Source organism: Eptesicus fuscus, chromosome 20 (genome assembly GCF_027574615.1).
Source record: "Eptesicus fuscus isolate TK198812 chromosome 20, DD_ASM_mEF_20220401, whole genome shotgun sequence".
NCBI lineage: Eukaryota > Metazoa > Chordata > Mammalia > Chiroptera > Vespertilionidae > Eptesicus > Eptesicus fuscus.
Genome location: NC_072492.1, coordinates 31,005,288 through 31,029,000, shown reverse-complemented (window position 1 = coordinate 31,029,000; position 23,713 = coordinate 31,005,288). Strand labels below are relative to the sequence as shown.

The following is a 23,713-nucleotide window of genomic DNA, read 5'->3' as shown; positions in this document are numbered from 1 at the left end:
GGGCCTGCGGACTTAAGGGTCCCGGGTTCAATTCTGGTCAAGGGCACATGCCCAGGGTTGCTGGCTCATTCCCAGTAGGGGGAGTGTAGGAGGCAACCAATAATTCTCTCTCATCATTGATGTTTCTATCTCTCTCCCTATCTGAAATCAATAAAAAAATATATATTTTTTTAAATGTAGTAGGATCACAGTCCTACAGCTCTCAATCACTCAGCTCCTTAAAGGCCAACTTGGTTAGCTAAAGAGGTTACAAACCCCGGCAAATGGTACATCGGATGGAAAAGGGGTAACACTGCAATTGACAAGCTATGGGGGCAGAGAGGAGGGGGCGGTGCACTAAACTCAGAGACCAAAAGTAACCACACAGGATGGTGTGAACATAAAAATTCTTTTAAAAATATATTTTATTAATTTTTTTACAGAGAGGAAAAGAGAGAGAGTTAGAAACATTGATAAGAGAGAAGCACCGATCAGCCGCCTCCTGCACACCCCCTACTGGGGATGTGCCTGCAACCAAGGCACATGCCCTTGACCGGGATTGAACCCGGGACCCTTCAGTCCGCAGGCCTGACGCTCTATCCACTGAGCCAACCCAGTCAGGGCCATAAAAATTCTTAATTAAAAGCAGATCATGGTGGTGGTCAGTTATGTACTAGGCTTCCCTGACAAACGTCAATCTTTACCTTAAGTGAGCCTGTCTATTGTCTTTGTGCATCTGGGATTACAAACCTGTGCAATGTCAGAGTAATTTTAGTTATAGTACTCTTGGTAGTGGTAATCAGTATTTGCTGTGTAACTTGCTGGGTCAGGTTTTGAATGTATTAGGTACTCTGTGATAATTATCTAATTCTCACATGAAATCTTTAAGTTTAGAGAGTTTAAATGTCACACAGTAGACCCAGACCACCTTCACCCAAGTATTACTAAATGTATCCCTCTATTCTGGTCACGCTTCTGTTCAAAGAATGTCTTCTCCCTCTCTTAGAAAATATGCTGTGCATATTCCTTGCCCTAGAAACAGTCCTCCGGTAAACTCACCCTTAGGAGAAACCTGAAGACACATTTTTACTTTTTCTCAGGAGCCCTCCAGAGAACTTGACAGATATGGCCATCTCAATCAACTATGGTTTGTGGGACTCTAGTGCCTTCAGGTTCTACGAAATGCAGCCCCTTCCAGGAGACGAGGACTTTCTTTTCTCAAAAGTCATAAAGTTTCATCAGATCAATATCGGAAAAATCCCTTTTAAAAGAGATTGGACCCACGATGTTAATATACAGGCAGTTCTCTGGATCCACAATGTTAATATGCAGGGTTAGGCAGCCTGGCAAGTGCATTGGGGCTTACACTAAAGGATAGTCTGGTTTCCATAGCAACATCCATTCCCTTCCATGGAGGATTCCATCATCTCTCCTGCCCACTCAGACTTTCCAGAATGAATTGATTCTTGTTACTATAGGTATTTGTCCTTGATTTTCCAAAGAAAAAGGACATGTTCATCCAAAACAACAACAACAACAACAAAAGCAATAAAAAAAAAACAAAAAAACAAACACCTGACTGCAGCTAGACTGCTGCATTGCATCAGCTGGTCTTTCTTTCTTTTAAAATTCCGTATCCTTTCTCCATTTTGTTCTGTTCTCTAGCCTTATCCATCATTTTGGGAAATAGGTTTCTCTGACAGAAAACAAACAGATGGCAACTCTATCTTCCTAAAACTGGCTATGATGGGGCTGTAAAATGAAGTTTTCTCTACCTGAAAGCCTGGACTTAGGCCGGGGTATCTAACCTGTGGGTATGATTGGAGGGGCAAAGATACGAACTGCTTTCCACATTTAGCTCCCAGTAGAGCAGTCACAGTCTCCCACATTTTGCCATTAGAGACTTGTTTCCTTAGGTTAGGCATTGCTCTCCCAAGCAGTATTTCTTAAATTGCATGTACTCCTGGGAAAACTAATCTATTAGATTACGAATGCTGAAAGAACTTAGAAAAGAGAAGAGGTGGTGCAGAGGGAAGGGTGTAAAAGGGTTTTCTGAAGACCACTTTTGTCTGCTTCACAATGACATCTTCTGCAAGAGGGGCAGTGCAGGTCCTTGCCTGGGTTCAGTGCTCCCTCCTGGGCCAGGGTACCTTGTCTGACAATGCTTGCAAGGCTGCGTGACCTGGGAGAGCTGTGACCAGAAAAAGGGGAACAGCAAAGATATTTGTTGTTTATCCACTATCGCTCCAAGGATTACTCAGAAGGTGATGGCAAATCAGCTCTACTCTAAGATGACCTTGAATATCAGAGCACAGCACAGATGGGATGTGTAGACATGTGACAACCTGGAGCAGTTTCTCAGACTCTTCCTGGAGCTGGATGCTAAGCACTTTAAGGACCAGAGTTCATATCTGCCTACAATTGCATTGGTAGACCCTGCAGGGCTATGCACATCATTCTGTTGCATTTGTACGACTGGTGAGAGGATACAAAGACTCCTTTTATGGGTAGATGTGCTCATAAACTGACACACTGGCACCTCTCCAACAGACCTGTCTTTCCTGGGTGCCAAACATTCCTCCTGCTTGGAGAGATTAAAGACATTTCCCCTGTAATGTAGCCTACCTATTAAACTCTGATCCACCGGTGAGTTAGTTAACATCTGCTTTGTCCCACAAAGCACTCTGGTTCTCAGGGACAGTGTGAGAGTTTATGAAACTGGCCTGAATTTTTCTTCGGTCCCTCGCCCATCTTCAGGTCACTTAGTGATTTTTGTTAGTTCTTAATTTTAAATTGCTAAGCATGCCCAGCTCTTCTCATTCCTTTTCTCTCTCTGTTCCTCGAGTTGGAAAAACGATTTTTTTTTCTAATTAACTATGAGGAATGGAAGATAACAAATCCTATTGTTTATTATCTTTTATAAATATAAAGAGAAAAATAAGATAGTGGGGGCAACAGAGGCGTCAGAGAACCTATTGGGCAGAAACAATCTTCTTGCAGGATCCTATTGTTATTATCTATTCTGATGATGACGTATTCTGAGATTCCAGTGAGGAAATGGAACTGTACAAAAGAAACATCAAGGGTGTGTTTTTTTTTTGTTTGTTTGTTTTTAAAGGTGGAATTTAGGGCATATTACATTCAAATTCCACCATATACACTGTCTACCATGAAAGAACACTGGGGAATGGCAAAGACACAAATTACTTTTATAAACAAAAACAAATATAGAATAGTTAATAAATATGAAAATAATCATAATTCACTTTTAAATTAGAAGAAAATATTAACTTTAGTTTTCCAGGCTACACATAAGCTAAACATAAATGCCAACTTCCAGGAGCTAGGAAAACAAGGATGCCTACAGAGAAAAGCCTGAATTCACGCAGAACTTGAGCTCAGAACCCACCACTCATTACTGATCTTCCTTGGGGGCAGGCCAGTTCCCTCACAGGGTGCTCCTATTGTACATTTTCACGGGTCAGTGGGTCTGGAAGCATCAAGCTAAAGGCAATGTAAGGGCAAAGAGCAGCTGGCAAAGAGGAAAGCAAGGGCTCGGTGACTAAGGCCTCGCTACAAAGTCCAGTGCCCACGGCCAGCTGTGATGAGATTCGAAAGAGGAGCCCTGGAGAAAGCCGCTGGCGGACACGTACGCTCTAAGAAACACGGAGTCACTGCACCCGTCCCTTCCCTCAGCGCCCTCCTGCTCAAAATGGCGCCGACGCCCCGCCCTCCCCTGGCGGCCGCCCAGCGGGCGCGCGCCCGGCGGGACTGGGGAACCGGGGACGCGGCTGGGCGCGTGCGCAGCCTCACGGTGGCAGCGCGCCTGCGCGGAGGCCGGAGGCGGGCGCGCGCGCGGCGGGGGCGGGCTCTGCCAAACGCCGAGCTGCAGCCGCGGAGCCGGACGTGTCCGCGAAGATGGCGGGTCGGGTAAGTGCTGCCCCGGGGGCTGCGGCTTAAGGCGGGGGTGCCGGGCTTGCGGGCACCCCGAGGTCCGGACAGCCCCAGGGGAAGGGAAAGGGGTCTGACCAAATAGGGCGTTGGAGGGGGCCACAGGCCAGAAAAGGGCTTGAGGGTGAGTAGGGGGAGCGGTGGCTTGGAAATAGCCCTCCTCCTAAACTCCATCCTCGTAAGAAAGCTCTAGGGGAGGTGGACCCCTCGCTCCCTGGGCCTCCTGCGTCTCTGTTAATCCCCCTTTTCCCTCCCTTGAGGCTCTTTTCCTTGCCCCTCGAGGCAGCCGCAGGGTTGTGGCCGTTCCATCCCTGTCTGACGGACTCGGGGGGTTTCTCCGCACCCTCTTTCGAGGGCTTATTAGGTGCCGCCTCTGGAATAACTGCGGAGGATCCGTCTGCTGCATTAGGGCGAGGGCTGTGGGAAGGACCGTCAGGAACCTATTCCTGGTTCTTGACAATAAAAGGTCTTGGGGGAAGGAGGAGGAAGTGCCAATGACTGAGTGTTAAACCCCGGCTATCGAGGGACCTGTCACTGTCGGGTCATGCAGGAATGCCTTGAGCTTGGACTGGGGATTTGGCCTGTCGCTTTTTGCTTTGATGAATGACAGTCGCTTCGAATGCTGCAGTGTGTGTTGCGGCTTCAGGGTTTTATATTTTACGTTCTCCCCTAGCCTCTGAGGTCGCGGCGTAGTGTGGTTTTGGCGAGGGGAGCGAGGGCTGGTGGTTCTGTGCTGTATTGCAGTGTGCGTTGAGCTGAGCGCTCTCGGAGGGATGGATCCTGCCCAGAGATGACACTGGTCATAAACCCCGGGATATTAACTGCGTCATTGGGGGATAAGGATGTGCTTGACGGATTATTTATCCCAGATTATTTGAATACGTTGTTTGCGTAGATTTATGCATGCATGCAAATGTCCTACAAATGTCCTACCTAAAAGAAATTGTCATGGGATTCCAGAGTGAGAAGAGACCTTAAAGGTCATTTAATTTGGCCTCTTTCTGCTCTTCCTTTTCTGCTTTTCCTCTCCTTTTTATCTGTGGCTACTTTGTCCACCCATGTTTCAGATTCTGGTTTTCCCACCTTCTCGGGAATCCCACTCCTCTGTATCCACCCGCTCCATCTTAACATACTCAGGCTACCCCCCTCTTAAAACAAACCCTCCCTCCACCCCCACAGCTGTCACCTCTTCTCGTCCCACTTTACAGCCAGACATCCTAATAGAATTGTCTCCCATTTGTTTGCCACCTGCTCACCCCTCAACCCATTGCAGTCTGATTTTTGGCCCTGTCATCCCACTGAAATGTGTCCCTAAATTGTTCAATGCAGATATTCCTCAAGGCTCTCTTCTCACTCTCTATTTTCTCCTTGGGCAGTTTCTTCTAATGCCACAGCTTCAAATAGTATCTATGTGTCAATGATTTTCAATATTTTATTCCCAGTAAAGACCTATCCTTTAAGTTCCAGATCAATGTATCAAATTACCTTTTCAAAACGGGGCATCTCAGTCCTAGCCTGTTTGGCTCAGTGGACAGAGCAACCGCCTGCGGACTAAAGAGTCCCAGGTTCAATTCCATTCAAGGGCACCTACCTCCAGTTGCAGGCTCTATCCCTGGCCCTGGTCAGGGTACATGCCGGAAGCAAGCAATCCATGTTTCAACGAATGGCACCACTATCCATCCATTTATATAGGCTAGAAACCTGGAGTGGGGGTGGGCATGTCATTCTTTATATCTCTTCTTTTTCACCACACCCCCCCCCAACACTGAGTTCTCTCCGCTCCCTTCTACCCCCCCCCCCAAAAAAAAAATGTTTTAGGGCCAAAGAATCTGTCTTGGGTCATTGCTGCTTTAAACTGCACCCAAATCACCCACTGGACTGGTCACATGGGTTCTGTCATTTTAACTTCCTGAAAATCTCTTCCATCGGTCCATCTCTCTAACATCTTCATTTTCACCTCCTGTTCCCTTACCATCATTTCTGGTCTGTCTGAACTGTTGCAGGAAGCTCCGAAGTAGGCTGTTTACACCATTGTCCACATTGATTGTTCCCTCCCATACCCATTAAACCCCTCCCTTGATAGCATCCCATTACTTTTGGGAGAAGACCAAATCTGTAACCAGGCCTGTAAGGTCCTTTGTGGTTCTACTCTTGCTTCTTTCCACTCCCCCACTTACTCTCTATGCTCAGGTTATATATAGGCCTTGAAGCTACAGTGGTTTCTCTTATCACAAGAAGGTCTTTGCTTGTGCTTTCTTTGTAATGTTTTACTCCCAACCATTTCCCTCTTACTCAGATCGCTCAACTACTTAAAGGAAGCCTATTCTAATACCACACTTCAAGTCAGGATCTGTTGTTATATGTTCTTTTTTTTTTTTTTTAATATATTTTATTGATTTTTTACAGAGAGGAAGAGAGAGAGGGATAGAGAGTTAGAAACATTGATGAGAGAGAAACATCGATCAGCTGCCTCTTGCACACCCCCTACTGGGGATGTGCCCGCAACCAAGGTACATGCCCTTGACCGGAATCGAACCTGGGACCCTTGAGTCCGCAGGCCGACGCTCTATCCACTGAGCCAAACCGGTTTCGGCGATTGTTATATGTTCTTGAAGAACTGTATTGCTTTCCTTAGAGATTTATCTGTTATTTTAAATTTATTAATGTGATTATTTGCCTCTATCGTTATATTTTACCTTCCATTAGACCATTTTAGTTTTTTACCCACTGTCATCATTGTACTTTGCACACTGCCTGGGACCACCAAAAGGTGCTACAACCATTTTTTTTAAAGACGAATCTAATTTCTCTTTGAATACTCTAGTGATAGATGGTGCATTGCCATAAAGCTAGCCCGTTTTACTGACATGTTAAAAAGATTAAATTAGGTAATAAGTTTTCTTAGCTATTTTAAATTTTTGCTAGTAATAAAGCAGATTCTAGTTTTATTCTTACTACTTACATTGACTATGGACTCTTATTTAAAATGAATTCCACATACAGATGGCTACCACTGCCCCAGGCCTCTTTCAGAATTCTCATGCTACAGCTGCTCTGGAATCATGGAATCAGAAATAAAAAAGGATTCTGAAATGCAGCCTTAATAGCTTAGGAGAGCTGATTTTAGGTAGGGAGAGACTCCTATTTGGTATTGCTTTCTAGGCCCATTATATTACCACCACCACTCCATTACTGAAAAAAAAAAAAAAAAAGAAAGAAAGAAAGAAAGAAAAGAAGAAAGGCTTTCCATATTGCCTGGACTTTTTTGTAATCTGTCTTTAAAAATTACCAGGAATCTTACTTACTGGAGATCCAGCAGTTCTTTTATGAAAATATACATATATGAATGCAAATAAGCCAATGGATTGTTTCTTCCTGCACCCTGTTGAGGTGATTTGTTGTGAAGAAATAGAGTGGGATGATGTTAAATAGGCATCTAAGGCAGAGAACTCTCCTAGGAGATGAAAGGAGAATAGAAAGATGCTAGAGATAAAATTTACCTAATCCATCGTTTTGCCTAGACATGCTGATATATTTAGTATCTGTTAGTATGTTGAAGAAGCTTTTGTAGCCTAGTCCAGAAACCTACCCATTTATACTTTATGGGTGAATGATATTTTTACTATTAATCTTTAAATGAAGTTTTGGAGCACAAGTTATAAATTGGAGATAGCTCATGTGCAGTACCACAAGTCAAAATAAATAATATAACATGTTTCATGGTCCCATTTTCTAAATCAGTGTTTTGCTATCCAAAGCATGTCAACTTTCTGAAATCTTATATGCAGTAGTTATTGCCTTTCTATGTTAGAGATTTTAAGAAGTATCTTCAAGTGCTGTACATTTTAGAAAAATAAAATTGAGCTCTTTATAGCACTATTAAATAGCTGCTTCTTTGTGAAACCCAGAGGAATTTATGCTTAAGATGGATGTATTCTTTTTTTCCCCCAAGTATTTAAATCAAGGTGCAAAGATGATAGGTTCAAGTATATGAATTATTCCACTGTTAAAAATTCCTGAATTTGTAGAACAGTGAACCCTTGCAAACATTTGCATTGTCAATACACTAGACATTTGCAATAATGTTGTTCTTAAGGGTCCATACTCTAGGCATGGTATTTTAGGTAATCTCTAAACGATATCCTTTATCATATTTCAGCATTGATATCCTTGAATGGTCTCTGAGGCCTAACTTAAACTGTCTTCAATTTCCTAGTGATTTAATCTCTAATTTCTAACTTATTTTTTATGATGAATACTAAATATTCCTTGTGTGACTATAACTATTTCTAGAAGCTCTGTGCATTTTAAATATGTATACTTTATATAAATGTGAAGAGATTTCTAGCATGCTGAAAAGTACAGCAAATGGCATAACATATACTGTATATCTATGTGCTCACTATCCAGATGTAAGAAGTGTTAACATATTTTGATATTTGCTCCAGATTTTTTAATTTTTAGAAATAAAGCATTACAGATCCAATTGAATCCCTTTTGTATCCCTTCTTGATTCCACTAACCTTTCCCAGAAATAACCACTATCCTAAAGTTGGTCTAGATCCTATCTGTTTACATCTACATATGTTTGTGCCTATAAAAATATATATATTTTGTGTTTTTTAAAAACATGTATGTAACCAGATGCAGGTTTGGCTGCCTGCCACAACAAAAGCCAAACTTGTGAGACAGGTGCTGATGAGAAGGAAAGTCGTTTATTCAATCACCGGCTACCTGAGATGGGGGACTCTCGTCCCAAGGCCCATCTCCCCATCTCAGTATAGGAAAAACAGAACAAAGGGATCAAAGGGAGGGGGTTGAGAGTTCTCCACTGAGGACACTACGTGTTGACCAGCACAGTCTATTCTGATAAGGATCTTGAAACTGGTCAAGCAATGGTCTGGTGTGCATCCTTCTGCTTTTTGTTTGAAGGTCAGCAAATTTCCTGGAGCTGGAATACCTGAAAGTCGGAGTCTCTCTCCCTTGAAGTTATTAGTTCCTAGATTCTTATACAAACATGCTTTTATCTACAAGCTATATATTAGTCAGAGTCAGCATTTACAGAAACAAAAGAATGGTGGGGTGGGTTACAATTCCCCACTGTTACATGGATAATGGTGTAGAGGGTCCCCTGGGAAGGCACATGGGCATTCTTTAATTATTGTTAGCTGAACCCAGTGGCATTGGCAAGGGTGTTGTCAGCTTGACCTTCATTTCAGCCCATGGTGTGGGGAAGTGGGTTTTGATATCTAAATCCAGCCTAGCACCAGGAATGCTCAGGGCCTACTCAAGAATGCAAATAATCTCCTTTGTCTTGACCTTTTGGTGAAACTTCCTGGTATTTGGGGGTATAAAATAAACACGCTGCATAGGCTCTGGGTCACTGTCTCTCCATCAGAAGAGGGCAGCGGTCCACCCGGCCCCAGCTTTTCTTTCTATCTCTGTGTCTAGTCTCTCTCTTTTATTTCTCAATCCCCAGCCGCCTCTACTCAGGAATTGGACCCTCTCTCTTTCAGCGCTGGACGCAGGAAAGAGAGAAAATAGTTACATCTGGCGCCCTTCCGTAACTATTTTCGCTCTGTAGCCGTGCTGGACACGGAAAAGAGAGAAAATAGTTACATAATGGTGTTATGCTGTATACTGCATATTTCCTTCTGCAATCTGTTCATTTAAAAGGACATTTGAAATTTATTCATGTTGGTATATGGCCAGTTAATTCTGTTTTAACTACTATGTAGTATTCTATTCTGTTTTCTTATCAGAGGATTTGTATATGTCTCTTAACATACATATGTAAGAGTTTCTTTAGGATATATTTCTAGAGACATATACATATGCACTCTTTCCAACAGTATAGGAGTGCCTGTTACTTATGTCCTCTCCAGCGCTTAATATGATAGACATTTTAATTTATATAATATGATAGGTGTAAAACAATCCTATTGTTTAAATTTGCATTTTTCCTGGTTACCAGAGAGATTGAGCATTTTTCATATTGGTCATTGGGATATCCTCTTCTGTGAATTACCTTTGTATATTCTTTACCCCACCCCCCTTTTTTCTCTCAACTGTTGAGCTTTTAGCATTTAAAAAATTGATTTGCAGAGTTTTCCCTTTTTGTGGGTGTAGGGGTTGCTTGTAGTCTCATCCTTTGTTAGTTGCAAATAGCTTCTCTTAGTGGTGATTATTTCATGTTTATAGTTTTAGATTTAAATTTTAGTATAGTTATAATTACCTCGTTTTTCCCTCTATGATTAGTGTATTTGTATGTTTTTAAATAAAATTTTCTTCACCCAGAAGTCAGAAAGATTTTCTTCTAAAAGATTTAAAATTTTGCTTTTCACACTTTGTTTAATTCATCTGGATTTAATTTTTGTGTTTGGTGTGAATTAGGGAACTAATTTTGTCTTTTCTGTATTTATAATCATTTATCTCAATATCACTTATTGAGTCCATCCTTTTCCCCACTGATTTGTATGCCATCTCTGTTTTATATTCAATCTGTCTGGATTACGTTTCATAATTCTGTTTGTCTATATGTACATCAATACCACTGTTTTAATTACCATAGCTTAAAAATGTTTTTCAGTTACAGTTTACATTCAATATTATTGCTGGCCGGCGCCTAGGGGCCTGCTGGCTACTGGCCGGGGCCTGCCGGCCACAGGGCCTGCCAGCTGCCAGATTGGGCCTGCTGGACGGGGGCTGGTGAGGGGGGACCACAGGAGGTTTGCCAGCCAGTGGGGAGGGACCAGAGGAGGTTGGCTGGCCATGGGAGGTTGGCTGTGGGAACGCACTGACCACCAGGGGGCAGCTCCTGTGTTGACATCTGCCCCCTGGTGGTCAGTGCATGTCATAGTGACTGGTCAACCGGTCGTTCTGGTTATTGGGTCTTAATTGGGTTGCTTAGGCTTTTACTAGTACATATATATAGATTATTGACTATATTGTCCTTCTCTACAGTTACATAGCTTTAAAATTATTCTTGCTGTCTGGTAAGGTAAGCCTGCTCCTTATTTTTCTTCATTTGGCATTTCTTGGTCCTTTTTCCTTTTCTTTTTTAAAATTGATTTTAGACAAAGAGGAAGGGTGGAATCAAACCCACAACCCATAACCTTCTGGTCCCTGGGATGATACTTCAACCAACTGAGCCACACAGGCCAGGGCTCTTGGCCCTTTTTCTTACAAATTTTAGGAGCCACTTAATCCTTCTTCATTAAAAATATTTTTATCTTTAAGTTATCTTTATCTGTTGCTATTGATTTTGACTTACTTTTTCATTTAAAAATATTTTTATTGATTTCAGAGAGGAAGAAGGGGAGAGGGATAGAAACATCAATGATGAAAGAAAATCATTGATTGGCTGCCTCCTGCACGCCCCACTGGGGGTCAAGCCTGAAACCCTGGCATGTGTCCTGACTGGGAATCAAACCATGACCTCATGGTTCATAGGTTGACGCTCAACCACTGAGCCATACCGGCTAGGCTGCTTTTTCATTTCGACATTAAGCCAAAAAGTGACAACTTTGTGCTCTATAGATTTGAAACCAAATGAATTTGCATCAGCTGTTTATGAGTAATGCAGGGTATTTTGGTCCTTTGCTAAATTCAGAACGAAGTGCTAAAGTTCTGATGTATTTTGCACTAACCATATAGATCTTTGGTAATAAAGTGGGAAGATTATTAAGTTAAAATAAGAAACTGTCGGCGGCTGCTCTATAGAGCCTGCCCGCTCCTTCCGTCGCCCTCTTTCCCCAGATGAGTTTTCCTTGCTCTTCTCTTTCTCCTAAGCTCCAAAGGCCCTGCTTTTGCCTCTTGTTTCCTGAGCCCACGCCCAGCTGACTCACTTCCCCTACTTCGGTGATTTTCTAAATTTTTGCTTATAAAAAGAAAAAGAAATAATATAATTTTTGAAATCTAACATTTACTTTTAAAATCACTAAATAACAAAGAGTATTTAGGGGTTCACTGGTGGATTTTTTAAATTGTAAGGTGTCTTTAGTGTTAGGTGCATATGAACATTTTCCTACTTGGTTTGACAGGTAATGAATATAGTAATTATCACTAATTCTGGGTCTTCCAAAGAACATCTGTGTTAGGGGATTTAAAAATGTTAGTTATCCTAGTTACTTTTCTCCTAGAGAATAATATTAACAAAATTTTGTGAGAGGATAAAAGACAGTTCCCACTGTTTAGAACAGAGCCTGGCATGGAAGTATTGATAATTTTTTAATGAATGAATGAACATGTATTTCTGAATACCTTAATAAATAATCATTTTGGACAGTGTCTTCAGTTTGAATTTTAATGTTATGTTCTCTGCCAAGCTATTGAATACTCCACTGTTGTTTATTCTGTTATCTACATCATTAATGAGATAGTATAGCTATAACTTTAAACAGCTGCTGGACTCCAATACAGTCTTTTCTTCACCTGCAGATATTGAGTCTGATAACTGCTTTTTGTATATATTGCTTCTAATCAATTTACTACTAATTAAGAATCAAAATAAACTTAATTATATTTACCAAGTTAAATGATGAAATGGACTAAGAGCATTTCTGAAGCCTCTTTTCCACATTTTTTCTCATCTATTGTAGAAGGAAATGAACCTGCAGTATTTCTGTTTTCTTTTTATGAAGTTTATTTCTCTTTACTGAGTACAGTGATTCTCAAAGTGGAGACTCAGACCAGCTAATTAGCATCACCTGCGAACTTGTTCAAAATGCAAAATTTCAGGCCCCACCCAGGCTGATTAAATTAGAAGCTCTGAGTAGGGGGGTCCCTGCAATCAATCCTCCTCCCCTCCCCTCCTCACTCTTCCCCTCCCCTCCCCTTCCCTGCCATCCCCTCTTCTCTCCTCCCCTCTCCTCCCCTCTCCAGAATAGGGTACAGGGAGAGAGAAAGAGAAGCACTGATATATGAAAAAAGCATTGATAGGTTGCCTTCCATATCTGCCCCTACAGGGGATTGAACCCACAACCTAGGTATGTGCCCTAACCAGGAATTGAACCAGCAACCTTTTGGCGCACGGGATGATGTTCTAACCAACTGAGCCACACCAACCAGGACCCCTGCAATCTCTTTTAAGTGTTCTGTAGGTGATTCTGATGTATGCTAAAATTGAGAGCCATTAACAGCATTTTAAGCTCTCCCATTTAGTTCCTTATAAATTGTTGAAGATTTTTTTTCCAGACTTCTTCCCAAATGTTTGCTCAACCTAGTTATATCCAGATGCCTTTTCTTCCCTTTAATACCTTCACCTATATCCAATTTCCAAACATTTAAGAAAGTAGTTATTTCTTGCATATAGTAGATTTGGTACCCTGACTAAAATGCTAGATAGTATTAACTATAGTTAATAACATATTATATACTTGAAATTTGCTGAAAGAATAGATATTAAGTGTTCTCACCATGCACACATGGGCATACACACACACACACACACAATGGTAACTGTAACTTGATTGTGGTAATCATTACACAAGGTATACTTATATCAAAACACTACATTGTATACCTTAGACAAAACTCCCTAGGCTGAACATATGCCATGGATGTTTATGACCCAGCCATTCTACTGGAGGGTGAGGTGGGAATATATTCAATAGAAATGTATACAGATATCATTCAAAAGACATGTACAAACATGTTAATAGCAACAGTATTCATAATTAAAAACTAGAAACAACTTAAATGGATACATAATGGTGGTATGTTAATATCTATACTAATAATAGCCTAGGTAGTTGTCACGCCCTCATGTCTCACAAGATGGCTGTCACAAGATGGCTGCACACACAGCAGAGGGGGGCGCCTGGTGCCACTCTGTGCGGTGAGGCCTGGGGGGTCCCATGGCTCCGCGCGGCGTGGAGGAGGCCTGTCCCAGCATCTCCGCTGCCTCGTGCGGAGGAGGCAGGTCCTGGCCGAGGAGGTGGGTCGCGGCAGGGGAGGGCAGTTGTGGGTTATCAGGTTGGCAGGGGAGCAGTTAGGTGTCAATCAGGCCCACAGGGGAGCAGTTAGGGGGCTATCAGGCTGGCAGGCAGAAGTGGTTAGGCAGGCAGGCAGGCAGGCAGGCAGGCAGGCGAGCGGTTAGGAGCCAGCGGTCAGGAGCCAGCAGTCCCGGATTGTGAGGGGGATGTCCCAGATTGGAGAGGATGCAGACCAGGCTGAGGGACACCCCTCCCCCGCCCCCACCCGTGCACGAATTTCGTTCACCGGGCCTCTAGTAATTATATATTATAAGAGAAATGAAAGCCGAAACCGGTTTGGCTCAGTGGGTAGAGCGTCGGCCTGCGGACTCAAGGGTCCCAGGTTCGATTCCGGTCAAGGGCATGTACCTTGGTTGCAGGCACATCCCCAACAGTGGGTGTGCAAGAGGCAGCTGATCGATGTTTCTCTCTCATCGATGTTTCTAACTCTCTATCCCTCTCTCTTCCTCTCTGTAAAAAATCAATAAAATTAAAAAAAAAGAAAAAAAAAAAAGAGAAATGAAAATGAGTGAACTATTGCCACAACATGGATGAGTCTCACAATCATAATACAGACAGTCCTCGGGTTACGACGTATGTCGTTTCATGGTTACGTCACCATCTCCCATTTATTTATTTTTAAGAAAAGTTCCATCATTTCGACGTATGTACGTATGTGCTTTATGTTTTTTATTATTTATTTACCACAAGTAAAGGTCAGGAATTGTAATCTTTCTTTTAATTTTTTTTTTACTGTTTTGCTTCATTACTGCTGTGTATGTGCTCCATGTGAGTAATGTAGGTGCTTATGTAGGTGGGTTCCGACTTATGGCGAAAATCGCATTACATTGTGCCATAGGAACGGATCTCCGATGTAACCTGGGACCTACTGAATTGAATGGTAGAAGTCAAACATGGAATAATACATGATGTTTGATTCCACTTTATATATAAAATTTTCAAAACAGGCAAAACTAATCTAAGGTTTTTATCTGGTGATAGAAACAAGATAGTAGTTATCTGTGGTTGGGGCAAAAATCTAGTGATGGGGGTGGGGGAGAGCTGGGCAGTATGGAATGCTGGTAATGTCTTTCTTCAACTGGGTGTTGGTTACCTTGGGTGTTTTCACTTTGTAGAAATTCATTGAACCAAACATTTGCAATGTATGTATTTTTCTGTATGTATGTTTTTCTTCAATAAAATGTTGATTTAAAGAAATGGTAATGTCTTGTAGGTGAAAGAGACCCCAGGGTAGGTGGGAAACTAAAAGGCTGGGTATATTTTTGTCAGATGACTTGTCAAATTGTGACCGTGGATAAAAATACTGTCTCATTCAGAAATCAAACTTATGACCTAGACTTTATTCATCTCATGTTCTAAATTAGTGATTTTCAAACAGTTTATCATGAATCCCATAAGTAAAAAATGTATTGATCATTTATATGTATATATATTTATAACTTATACTTGAATAGTTTATATACATAATAAAACACATATCAAAATAAATAAAAAGGATGAGCTAAAGATGAAAAATACATTCTCAATTTTATTTTATTTATTAGTAATACAGAAAGTAAAGTGATAGCTTCATTATTCTTTAAACTCTTGGTTTAATATTTTGTAATACACCTATTCTGAGATCAGTTTCTAAATTCAGTTTATTTTGATACTTGGATTACCAGACAAACTTGAGATGCACATATCCCATTTTAGAGACCACTGCTCTAGACAACTGGGATAACTATTGAAACTAGCCTTTAGTTAAAACAAAAGCGAAGCAAAAAGTAATTTGTTTTCCTCTATAAATTTGTGTTTGGGAGACAAAGTTAATCAGCTTTGGCTTGAGGTTTGAAGAATGGGCACTGTAGTCATAAAAGACTGACTACAAGTGCCATATTTTACTAACTAGGAAACCTGAGAGAACAGGGGAGGGTTATTGGTTAATAAATACTTTATATGAAGGAATGTTTTGCTAGTCACTGTTGATTATAAGATTGTTATGCTCTGTTTTTAAAACATGTAAACCTGTAATTATCTTTGTTGGGAGATATTTAGAATTTGGTTTTTCTCAATCTATAGGAGACATGGCTTAGAGGCACTTAGGATCTCTTATAAAACTATACTTTTCATGATATACTTTATCAAACTTATTGAATCTACTTCATTGTGTTTGAGTCAGTTTAAATTCTTCTCTTTGAAGAGGTGGAAAACCAACTCAAATAAGCTTCAGCAAAAAAGAGAATTTATTGGCTTATAACCAACGTTCAGGATTCAAGGATTTTAACTTGATTGTCAGGTCTCTGTTTTAAGGTGTTTGTTTGTGTCTCTGTTACTTTGCTTTCTTTGTGATAGGTTTATTCTTGGAGCAGAAAGTCCTCCTTCATGTGGTGGTGAGGCAAGGGAGAATTCCTTTCTTTAATTACTGCTCTACATAAGGCCCCATGGGGGGAATAGGACTCTATGTGGTGGTATGTGTGCTGTGATTGGCACGCCCACAAAAGCATGTGCAATGAGGAAGGAACAGTTTTCCAAAGGAAGGGTTTGCTATAATCACAGAGGAAGGGGTGCTGGGAGTAAAAACAATAGGCCTTTACATCAGGGGATGAGGAATAGAGGACAGGAAGGCATAAACTATTCTTTAAGGTTATAAAAGATAATTTCATTTTCCTAATCATTGCTTTTTATAGAGTATGCAAGCTGCGAGATGTCCTACAGATGAATTATCTTTAACCAACTGTGCAGTTGTGAATGAAAAAGATTTCCAGTCTGGCCAGTGAGTACCTAACTTTGTTTTTCTTCTAACCTGCTAGATGGTATTTTAGAAAGTTCTAGAGAGCTCTTATTTTTTAGTTAACTTGAGAATAATTTTTTTTGAGAATAATTTTTTATTCCTCTTGCTGAATTAGAAAATGGAAGAGATGAGAAAGAGTTGTGTAATTCAGTCTTAACTGTGTTAAACTTTCATAACTATAACATTTTTAAAAGCATATATTGTTTTTTATAACTTTTTTAAAATGGATTTCCCTAGCACAGTGGTCGGCAAACTCATTAGTCAACAGAGCCAAATATCAACAGTACAACGATTGAAATTTCTTTTGAGAGCCAAATTTTTTAAACTTAAACTTCTTCTAACGCCACTTCTTCAAAATAGACTCGCCCAGGCCATGGTATTTTGTGGAAGAGCCACACTCAAGGGGCCAAGGAGCCGCATGTGGCTCGAGAGCTGCAGTTTGCCGACCACGGCCCTAGCAGAACTAAACATACTGGTCATATGAATCATATATAGCATTGCCATTAGGTTTTTGGCTCCAAAATCAGGTTGTCTGAGTTTAGATTCTAACTCTGCCAATTATGAACTTGGTGACCATGGGTAAGTTACCATCTTTGTGTCTCTGTCCCAATCTGTAAAATGGGGATGATGATAATTGTAAAGATTGAGTTATACAAATAAAGCACTTAAGACAGTGCCTAGCACATTAATAAGTCCTCAATAAATATTAGCCATTTTGATCAGTGATGCTAAGATATTTTAAAAGGCATGAAAATTGGAAGATGCACAACAAATGTAGAATCTTTATAAGTATTTTAAAAAATATATTTTTATTGATTTCGGAGAAGAAGGGAAAGGGAGAGATAGAAACATCAATGGTGAGAGAGAATCATTGATTGGCTGCCTCCTGCACGTCCCCTACTGGAGATCGAGCCCGCAACACAGGCATGTGCCCTTGGCCAGAATCGAACCCGGGACCCTTCAGTCCGCAGGCTGACGCTCTATCCGCTGAGCCAAACCAGCTAGGGCTATAACCATTTTTATTAAAATGACGTTAAAATAAACGTCATTTATTTTAACTGATTCATGGTACCCCACTGCCAGAACTTCTAAAGGCCCTGCTACCAAGTTCAGTGCCATCCATATGTTTCTGAGGTTGACAGAGGTAAGGGGCTGTACCTAAGGCAGACTAGGGAGATAAGGAATAATCCATTTAAAGCAAGCACCAATCTTCCTATAACTAATGAAGCAGGATTTTAACTGAGGCTTTGTTTGTTTGTTTTTAATTTTTCTGTGAAATACATGAGTTTCACAGAGTTAGAATTGGTAATAATCTGTGGTTTTTCAGCTTCAGAATAAGGATCTGTACTGCATGATTGTATTAATATTGTTTTCATTCCTAAAATTCTGTGATGCTCAGTTGAACACAGAACTCTCCACATATAAATTGCAGTATGGATAATCAGTGTGAGAATTTTTTTATGGAATTCTTTTATATATGTCAAATGTTCACTGTGCTCATGAAGGGGTTATTTAAAATACAGTAGCTATAAGGAACTTGTGTTTTAGTGGCAAACTGATATGTATGGAAACATTAACCATTAATATTAAAAATTATAGCTTTCTAAAAGATAATTTTAAAAAGATAGCACATAACAGTTTGAAGCTTCTATCTTATACACAGTTCTTGGTAGTTTCTTGGTGTAAGAGATTATCATGAAATGACTATATTTTATCTGTTTATAGGTAACTTCTGAACAGGGTGAATTAGCATAAAATGCTTTGAAATAGTAAATATATATATGAAAGCTGACATATTTTGTAAAAATTTTTTACCATCTTTTTAGTTTTATAGGTATTACTGCTTCAACCTATTGTGAGAGTCTGCAAAGAGATTTAAATACTTGTCCTGAAAACTAACTTTTTTTGCTGCCATACCCTATTCTATCTTTGGTTCTCCTCCCTTTATTCTATTTTGAAGTGAAATAATTCTCAGGAGAGGAAATTCATCTGGTTTTTACTTAATATTAAAGACTAAATCACTATTATCAGTTTTATGTAAACTATAAAAAAACTGTTATCAGTTTATGTAAATTGGAAATGTAATAAAGTTTATATTTTGGGTGATATGTACCCTACTCTCTTGAACTTGGTCCTCATTCTGCTTGATGTGTGTTTGGCCCAAGGTGCTCCTTATGCCTGGAAAACATTTTGACTTGCTCACATTTTTTAGAAATGAAATTTGTGCTCCTAGTCCTTCCGGACTGTCATGTAATGCCATTTTCCCGCCTGGTAATCATCAAGTCTCAGTTGTTGGAAATGAACACATTTGGAAGTGGTATTCTTCATCTCCTTTGACATGGAGTACTGACTGTGTTTCTGTCTTTTAGGCATGTGATTGTGAGGACCTCTCCCAACCACAGGTACACATTTACACTGAGGACCCATCCATCAGTGGTTCCAGGGAGCATCGCATTCAGCTTACCTCAGGTAACTCAGGTGTTAATTTCTTCTCTTCCATTCCTGAAGGTCGTAGAAGCAGCAATCCATTTAAAGCAAGCATCAGTCTTCCTATAGCTATTGATCCATGCTGAAGAAAAACATCTAGGTAATATACTGGGAATTTAAAGATATATCCTGAATTGCCAATTTTACTGTGTCTGCCTTTTATTACTTTGATTTTTTTTTCTAATTTTAAAAAATTCTGCAGTAATATCAGTTAGCTATCTGATAAGGCGTTAAGTTATTTTCATGTTAACTTCCAGGGTAACAGAGAAGATATAAAAATAGCATTTACTTATAAAATTGACATCTATTAATAGTGATTTTTAAATGCAGTGATGTCAGACTAAAGAATATGATATGAGTAATTGTTATCTCAAATTACAACCTAACTTGCTGGGCTCCAGTAATGACTGGAAGGATAATGATCACATTTGTAACTGTTGGTGGATTCTTCAGAGGGAAAATTGCCTTGCACTGCTCCAGACATACAATCCATAATCTAGGAGCACCACAGGTACTAGTCTGTGTTCTATTGTTCCTTATTTCCTTGCTTGTGCTGCTGATCTCATAGTCTTAAGTACTGTAAATACTACCCCTCCTCTTTCTAATAAGCATTGATTTACTCATGATTTCTGACTATTTCTCCTTGTCTTTTTGCTGTTAAAAAAAATTTCCCTCCAACATTTACTGTAGGCCAGATATGATTCTAAGTACTTTTGCATGTATTTGCTCATTTACTTCTCAAAACAACCCCATACTATAGATACTGTTATTATCATACTTTGAGGCCATCTTTGGAATTGAAGTGCAGAACCTAAATGTGGCTTCTCTGTGACCCCAAGTCTGGGCTTAAACAGCATGCTGCTAAATTTCAGGTTGGCTGTGTGTGGGATGGGATATTACAGAAGAGGGGTGTGAAGGGCAGAGAGGAGGGAGAAGTGACCTATGGTGGAAGGGAGAGCACTTAATGTACACATTTAAAATTCAGCATCCTCTTAGCTATCTACCACAAAATCCACATGTTCAGATGAATAGACAAAGTATTGATTTTCAGCCAAAAATTATTTTTCTCACTGTTCTTTGGAGTGTTAGCAGTGGTTACTGATTTTGAATCTATACCAAGCCAGTCCCAAATTCCTGCCTAAACACATTCTGGGTCTGCCTCCATACATTATTGCCTTTGTAACCAGTCTGGACCTGGGGAGAAGCTGAAGTCTGGCTGCAAATGCCTGAGAGAATCCTTTGGCTGGTACACAGAGACTAACTGTAGCCATCTAATGATTTGAATCCCTGCTTGGGTTTCAGTATACATTGTCTGACCAGTTTTAATGTGGTTTTTCTGAACTGAATGTTTTTCTTTCTGTGATACTGTCACAAACAGTGTAACTAACCCCCGTACATTTAGAGTACTGAACTATCTGATACTACAAAGAGCTTCAGGAGTGTTATACTACGCAAATGAGCATCTACTCAGTGGTGCTGGCTTTACTGTAAAGAGGCAAGCTTTGCATGTTTTGGGATGGATGTGCATAAGTTTCCTAGACTGCTGTCACAAGTTAGTACCAAAAACTGGGTGGCTTACAACAGCAGAAATTTCTTCTCACAGTTCTGGAGGCTGGAAGTCTGAAATCAGTGTGTCAGCATGCCACACTCCCTCTGAAGGCCCTCGGGAAAATCTGTTCATGCTTAGCTGCTGGTGTTGCTGACCATCCTTGTTGTTCTTTGACTGGTAGATGTATCACTTCAATCTCTGCCTCCTTCGCCTCATGACTTTCTACCCATATATCAGTGTGTCTTCTCTTCTTATAAGGACAATAATCATATTGGCTTAGAACCCACTCTAATTTGATATAACCTCATCTTAGCTTGATTCCATGTGCAAAGATCTTATTTCCAAATACAGTCACATTCACAGGTGCCAGGACGAAGATTTCAACATATCTGTTTGTGGGACACAATTCAACATAAAAGAGCTTACCATGTTTTGGTCTTTGAATGTGTTCCTGAAATTCAGAGAAATTCCTCTTTTCCTCATTTATCTAATTTTGATTGATTTGACTTTAAGTGTCTATTTTTTTCTCTTTTATTTTACAGCGAAAATGGGCTGGACTTTCTATTGGGCAAGAAATAGAAGGTAGGTAAATATTTTAGCTACCTGAGGGAGATTTTCTTTAAGATTTTCTCATAGTTCTGGAGATCTGTACAGGTTCCTGTTACTGGTTGTTAGGTCGTTGCACATTCATTATAATCATATTATTGGTTAGATCTATGAAACTGTTGTTTTGAGGAAAATGCAGAGGCCTTTTGGAGGTAGCGGGGAAGTGTGGTTTCCCCACAAGAGTCGGGTGAGGGAGGAATAAAAGTAGAAGGAGAGTGTTGTTCAGTATGTTCGAATTGATTCGGATGGGGGAGAACATCTCTAGTGATTATTACTATGTTTTAAAATCTGTGCCTGTGTCTCTTAATGACAGCCACGTAAAGCCCCTCCCTTTTATATATATATTGACTTCAGAGAGGAAGGGAGAGGGGAGAGAGAGATAGCAACATCAATGATGAGGGAGATTCTTTGATTGGCTGCCTCCTGCACGCCCCCCACCCAGGATCGAGCCCACAACCCGGGCACGTGCCCCTGACCAGAATCGAACCCGGGACCCTTCAGCCCGCAGGGCTCTATCCACTGAGCCAAACCGGCTAGGGCTGTAAAGCCCCCTTTTGGTTCAGTTCTGTTAGGATTCATTTTGGCGAAACTTTTAGTTACTTGGAACACAGCAAGTATTTGGTGTCCCTGTGATTTTTAAAAATGCTTCTTTTTTTGCCCTAGTGTCCTTATATACGTTTGACAAGACCAAACAATGTGTTGGCACAATGACCATCGAGATTGATTTCCTGCAGAAAAAAAGCATCGACTCCAATCCTTATGATACCGACAAGATGGCAGGAGAATTTATTCAACAGTTCAACAACCAGGCATTCTCAGTGGGACAACAGGTAGCTTGAAATTTTCTTTCATTTCTTACTTTTTATAGACATTCTAATCCCTGTAGTTGTCCAAAAATTATTCTACTTTTAAAAAACTGAGAGTAGCTTTGCATATGAACAGGTATATCTAAGATGAGTGATAACAAGTGAGGGAAATGTTTAGAAAAATTCTAAAGACACCTTAGGTTACAATGTGATATATGATTACAGCAGCTTTTCTATCTGTAAATTGGGAACATACATGTCTCAAATTTCTTCTTTGCTAATTGTGGGGCATTTGTATAGTCTTAGGGTGCCTTTCTCTTTAATGATATATTTCTGTAGAAAAGTAGTTGTTAACTTTTTTTGGTTATGAACCTCTTTGAGAATCTTAAGGAAATTATGTATGTATATTTTCAGGTTTTTCATAGAACCTCTGAAGCCCTGATTTTCTCTTTTTTAAAATGGTATTGCTGATGATGGCCGTTTGTTTGGACTTCACTTAATATCATATTGTTAACTTCCTAGGAAGAAATTCTGTCCTTTTAAAATTGTACTCTTAAAAAGTATGTGAATTTATAAATTGCTCTGTGTTTGTACACATCCTATATAATAAAGAGCTCATGTGCTAATTAGACCGAACAGCAGAACGACTGTCCGGACGACTGTCTGGATGACCTTCCGGACGAAGCCGGGGCTGCGAGGGTTGAGGCAGCCGGGGCTGCGAGGGCCGAGCCTCTTGCACAAATTTTGTGCATCGGGCCTCTAGTAAATACATAAGTAATTATTGCTCCTGTGCCCTTACATTTATTCCCTTCTTTATGACTTTTCTTAACCACTCCTAATTCCTTCCTCCTATCATAGCTCCATAGCCATGGTCCTCAAAGTGTGGTCCTGTGGCTCTTTCAGGGGGTTTGCAAAGTCAATAGCTATTTTCATATTAATACCAAGACATATGTGTCTTTTTCCTCTTATTCTGTCTGGATGGTCGTTCTGCTGTTCGGTCTAATTAGCATATTAGCTCTTTATTATATAGGATGAGCAAATGGTGCAGTTTTGTAGATATGTGCTAGTGCAGCACATCGACTGCTAAAACAGTCATGGGGGTCAGCTGTCTTCCATGAAAGAGATTTGTGAAAAAGTGACTGTCACTCTTCCAACTTTGGTTTTTTTATTTTGGACATTAGAGAGTATTTTATAAATTAAAAATGTTATTTTTGTTAACACATCATGGATTTATTAGTTAATTTTAGATTAATAAATAAAATTTAAGTTCCTTTGTTCTAATTTCTAATATGGTAAATATCATCAATAGATATAATCTATATAAACAAAGGCCTTTTTGGGGGCCTCAAAAATTTCTATTCTTTTTTAAAAATACTTTTATTGATTTCAGAGAGGAAGGGAGAGGGAGAGATAGAAACATCAATGATGAGAGAGAATCACCCATCAGCTAGCTGCCTCCTGCATGCCCCACAATGGGGATCGAGCCCACAACGTGAGCATATGCCCTGACCGGGAATTGAACCGCGATCTGCTGGTTGGTAGGTCAATGCTCAACCACTGAGCCACG

At 40.3% G+C, this 23,713-nt stretch overlaps 1 protein-coding gene across 2 annotated transcripts in view; it reads left to right on the top strand.

Annotated features, from left to right (window-relative positions):
• The first annotated feature begins 3,860 nt into the window (after positions 1–3,860).
• Positions 3,861–23,713, top strand: part of NSF (N-ethylmaleimide sensitive factor, vesicle fusing ATPase) — a 121,072-nt gene continuing 101,219 nt past the window's right edge. For both annotated transcript variants that reach the window (XM_008149570.3, XM_028157475.2), the window contains exons 1-5: positions 3,861–3,909; positions 16,595–16,680; positions 19,068–19,167; positions 21,277–21,316; positions 22,004–22,170. In XM_008149570.3, coding sequence (XP_008147792.1) covers positions 3,898–3,909; positions 16,595–16,680; positions 19,068–19,167; positions 21,277–21,316; positions 22,004–22,170 — 405 coding nt within the window. In that variant the 5' untranslated portion in view covers positions 3,861–3,897. The remainder of the gene's footprint in view (positions 3,910–16,594; positions 16,681–19,067; positions 19,168–21,276; positions 21,317–22,003; positions 22,171–23,713) is intronic.